Here is a 4,521-nt window from a genome sequence, read left to right as displayed (position 1 = left end):
GGGGCCGGACTCGGGCCGGGAGCCAGCGACGGCGGAGCCCCTGTGAGGGGCCGGACTCGGGCCGGGAGCCGGCGACGGCGGAGCACCTGTGAGGGGCCGGACTCGGGCCGGGAGCCGGCGACGGCGGAGCCTCCCTTGTGGCCGTACTCGCGCCGGGAGACGGCGACGGCGGAGCTTCCCTCGTGGCCGGACTCGGGCCGGGAGCCGGCGACGGGCCGGGAGCCTCTCTGGGGGCCGGACTCGGGCCGGGAGCCGGCGACGGCGTAGCCCCCATGGGGGGCCGAGAGCCGGCGACGGCGGAGCCCCTGTGAGGTTCCGGACTCGGGCCGGGACCCGGCGACGGCGGAGCCCATATGGGGGGCCATACTCGGGCCGGGAGCCGGCGACGGCGGAGCCCCTATGAGGAGCCGGACTCGTGCCGGGAACTGGCGACGGCGGAGCCCCCCTCGGTGGCCGAACTCGGGCCGGGAGCCGGCGACGTCGGAGTCGCTCTGAGGGGCCGAACTCTGGCCGGGAGCCGGCGACGGCGGAGCCCCCCTCGTTGTCGGACTCGGGCCGGGAGGCGGCGACGGCGGAGCCCATATGGGGGGCCGGACTCGGGCCGGGAGCCGGCGACGGCGGAGCGCCTATGAGGGGCCGGACTCGGGCCGGGAGCCAGCGACGGCGGAGCGCCTATGAGGAGCCGGACTCGGGCCGGGAGCCGGCGATGGCTGAGCACGTCTGAGGGGCCGGACTCGGCCCGGGAGCCGGTGACGGCGGACCCCCTGTGAGGGGCCGGACTCGGCCCGGGAGCCGGCGACGGAGGAGCCCCTCTCTTGGCCGGACTGTGGTAGTTACACCAACAGTACTGTTCTAAATGGTCAGTTTGCAACAAATTGTTTCAGTTTTATTTGGAAAGGTTTACACACCTTAACATGGCCACCCCTCTACAACAGAGATAAAAACCTAAAATACTGGAAAAACAAGAAATATGTGGTATTTTTCTGAGAAGTTCTGCCGAGCCGAGCTTTTAATCAAAGTGTTTGTATCTACTGACCGAGGTCACTGGTCATTTGCCCCAGGATGTCGAAGGACCAGCCGTGGTGCTGAGCGAAGCCCTGGTACATGTCAAACACCTTCAGAGGAGAACACGCAGCATGTAAACACACAGAAAACACAGTGTTGTTTTAATATAAACCCTCTGTAATGAGTTTAAGTTTAATCTTTGTCCTGATGTCAGATGCTTCTGTAAGTAAAAGCATTCCCAAAACTTGAAATGTTTCTTTTTTGTTTGCTTCAACAAGAAATTGTCATGGGTCACAACCCTGCATGTGTCTAGCTTATGAGGAAATGTGTTTAACGTAAGTGCTTCCAGACCTCAGCAGTGAACAGCATGGCCTCCTGACCGCCAACACCGGCTGTGACCTCCAGGACGAGGTCACTCAGATCAGCGTCCTCCTCAGGGATCAGCAGATCCAGGATCTGATGACAGACCACACTGATAAGATTGAACCAAATGCAACAAGTATTGCAACAAAAACCAGCATTGAAACGTTTAAAAACTTTTTGTTCTTTTACTTCATGCTGTACAGTCTTGTCACAATTAGGCAAGGCGTCACACTTGCACCTTTTGTCTAAGATCTTGAATGTCTTGCACACAGCTTTCTCTCTCCAGCTCCGCCAGTTCTCTCAGGGCTGGATCGTCATCTTTGAGGAAACACAAAAACAAACAGTTAACAAGAGACAAAAAGAGCACAGTGTGACATGAATTTGTTTGCAGTCAGAAATGTTGCTAAATGTTCACACTGTGGTTTTCTCTCCTTTTATATCGCTGATTGTACTAGTTTGGCTTCAAACACTGGATTTTTGCAACAGTGGAAAGCAACTTGTCAGATGTTTGCAAATAGTAACACCCTTTTTTGACAAGAAAAAATGTTGCAATACAAAATTTCATGTACAATAATGAAACAAAGACTAGCAATCAACTCCCGATTGTTAATTCTCACAACATTAGTGCATGTATGATTTCAGTAATTAGAGGTATTTCCCCTCATACCTTCAGTTAAACTACTTCTCACCTTTCAGGAGCATCTCAGTCTCTGCGATCTCCTTCTGCTTGGCGTCCAGCTCTCTGATGCTCTGGACGAGTGGAGCCAGCAGGGACACTTTGGTCCTCTTGGTCTTCAGTTCGTCCTCACTGCACTGCTCCTCTGGCAAACTGCTGCTGACTGCTCGTAAACATTCGCTGTACTCCGTCTCCATCTTCTTCAGGTGTTCCTGCACAGACCTCCGGGCAAAAAGCTCATCCACTGACAGCAGCTTCACCATCGATGGTGTGCTGGTGTGAAGAGTTCTTTCGGTTCTGCCACAGTGACTTTGGCTGATGACAGTTTGTGGTTTTTGAAATCGATGTATCCAAAGTCCAAAGACAAACTCCTTTCCTCTTGGAAGGAGGTTTACAACTCTTCTGTAAGCCATTGTATTAGCAGGTTTTGTTTGTAGGACTCACCATGTGGCAGTGTAAAAAACAGATCCTGATATGTCTTGGCTTTGACGCATGTTTATCTCAAGCCCAGAAGGAACATTCAGACCGAAATTCATTCAAAATGTGTATGATTTAACATGTTTTTACTGCGTTACCAAAAATAAATGCCATACAGCTGCTATATAAAGAAATAATCAATACACTGCGAGGACTTTCTTCAATTCGGCCTGTGTGTCAAACGATAAGCGGTACTTCATCCCGATGAAACTTCAGATTTCAACAGACTGAGGTCGTCAGCAGCCGTCAGCAGCCTCACATAGAGGTGAACAGCATTTTTGCGGAACGGGACAACCCAAGCACGAATTTTAACTTTTAATTTAAAATTTAATTACAGCGGACGGACCGCTGATCTGTGTTGTTGAAATTAAGGCTGGATTTCAACCTAAAAAACACAATAAGAACATTTGCGAAGGTAAACAAAACGCTTAGTTTCCAGCAAGCTAATACATGAACTTGGAAGTAAATAACGAACCTCCGAAAGCTTCAATTATTTTTTTCCTTATATCGAAATCATTATGTGGCTATAACGAATGATATCTCAATCATAAGTTGTGCTAAAACGCTCTAGGATCTGATTGTTAGTGTTTGTTATAGAAGTATTGCTCCTTTACCACCTTGTTGAAGTGCGCAGCCATATTGAATGTGGCACGCATGCGCAATAGGCGGCTGACAAACACTTGGGGAAAAATTTAAAGGAGACACAACCCGCGATGATTCTGCTTAAAACATAATTAAAAAACACATTTTAGAGTCAGATCTTAAAATGTACTGTGCACGGACAGCGAAATGATACATACAAAGTAGATTTAAAGACATAATCTTATTGTTGGGACGTATTTTAATGAATTTACTGTACGTCAACTCAGGTCACCGTTATTTGTATATAGTACAAAAAATAATATTGGCGTTACATATTAGCCAAAAAAGTTTAAATTATATGAAACACTTAAAAAAATATAAAACACAACTTTACCTGACTATAATAAATATTAGAACCCTACAGTATTGTTATGGAAATTAAAGGGACTATTTTAGAAAACTCTCCTCCACACACAAAACAAAAATAGACAAAAATACACATCATAAAAACCCAACAAATCAAAAGAGTCCCTTGGTTCCCTATGAACAAGCTTTTTTTAAAAAAAAAAAAAAAAAAAAACTTTTTTTATTATTATTATTTTGAATTTCAGAAAAGTACACTATGTGAGCACAATGTTGACACAAAAATAAAATTCAACTATACTCTCACTCCTGGGCCCTTTACAAGACTGAATGAATGGGCAGGACTAAATGTTTTTAGTATTTCAGTTGGCATTTTGCTTTACAAACTGAATTAGCATGCTTAGAACTTCTGTAACGTCTGTGATCTGTTGCAATTGAAATGACCATGTAGAATTGTAAATTAGACTTTGACTTTTAAACAGGCTGGATGCTGGTATCACCATTCAGTTGGCATTATTTCACTTCAGTATGCAATGATCAAACACCTTCCCCTTAAGTAAGTACAAGGCCATTAAACATAATGCAGACATCTACCAGGTAAATCTTGGTTATGACTTGGATGAGGATTTGTCAGCTGACTTAATACAATACAATTTAAATGTGAAAGACAAGATCTAACAACTCCATCAATTAACCAAAACCCCCAACTCTCCCACCATCTGGTATCACCACTTCACACATTCCAGGCAGGGGTGTGAACTGACTTGTCCTGGGATTTGCCACTTTTTTGATAACGGCGTGTTTCCTGACAGAATTGAGAAAGAGAATCCCACCCCCCTCCAGTTTGCTTGCTACACAAAAATGCCAACAGTTTCTATGTGCAACAATTAGGCTCACATGATCTGTTTTCTAGTTTCTGCTTAAACGTTTGATGCAATCTGAAAAAGGGGCCTCATACACATGTATTGTCTACACCAAAGGAACACGGATGTACCTTTGATTGTGAAGCAACTTGTCTTGTCACGGGTGTAAATCAGTAAATTACTTTAAAATCT

General features: G+C 46.3%; 1 protein-coding gene across 1 annotated transcript in view; it reads right to left on the bottom strand.

Moving 5' to 3' along the window:
• Positions 1 to 3,161, bottom strand: part of mtrf1l (mitochondrial translational release factor 1-like) — an 11,789-nt gene extending 8,628 nt beyond the window's left edge. Inside the window, exons 1-4 of the mRNA XM_008300027.1 lie at positions 2,058 to 3,161; positions 1,607 to 1,686; positions 1,357 to 1,461; positions 1,037 to 1,115 (exon numbers count right to left, since the gene is read on the bottom strand). Of these exons, the coding sequence (XP_008298249.1) occupies positions 1,037 to 1,115; positions 1,357 to 1,461; positions 1,607 to 1,686; positions 2,058 to 2,457 (664 nt within the window). The 5' untranslated portion in view covers positions 2,458 to 3,161. The remainder of the gene's footprint in view (positions 1 to 1,036; positions 1,116 to 1,356; positions 1,462 to 1,606; positions 1,687 to 2,057) is intronic.
• Between the last annotated feature and the right edge of the window lie 1,360 nt (positions 3,162 to 4,521).

The sequence above is a fragment of the Stegastes partitus genome, unplaced genomic scaffold, assembly GCF_000690725.1.
Source record: "Stegastes partitus isolate 25-593 unplaced genomic scaffold, Stegastes_partitus-1.0.2 Scaffold1490, whole genome shotgun sequence".
Classification (NCBI taxonomy): Eukaryota; Metazoa; Chordata; class Actinopteri; family Pomacentridae; genus Stegastes; species Stegastes partitus.
This window is presented reverse-complemented; position numbering and strand designations above follow the sequence as displayed.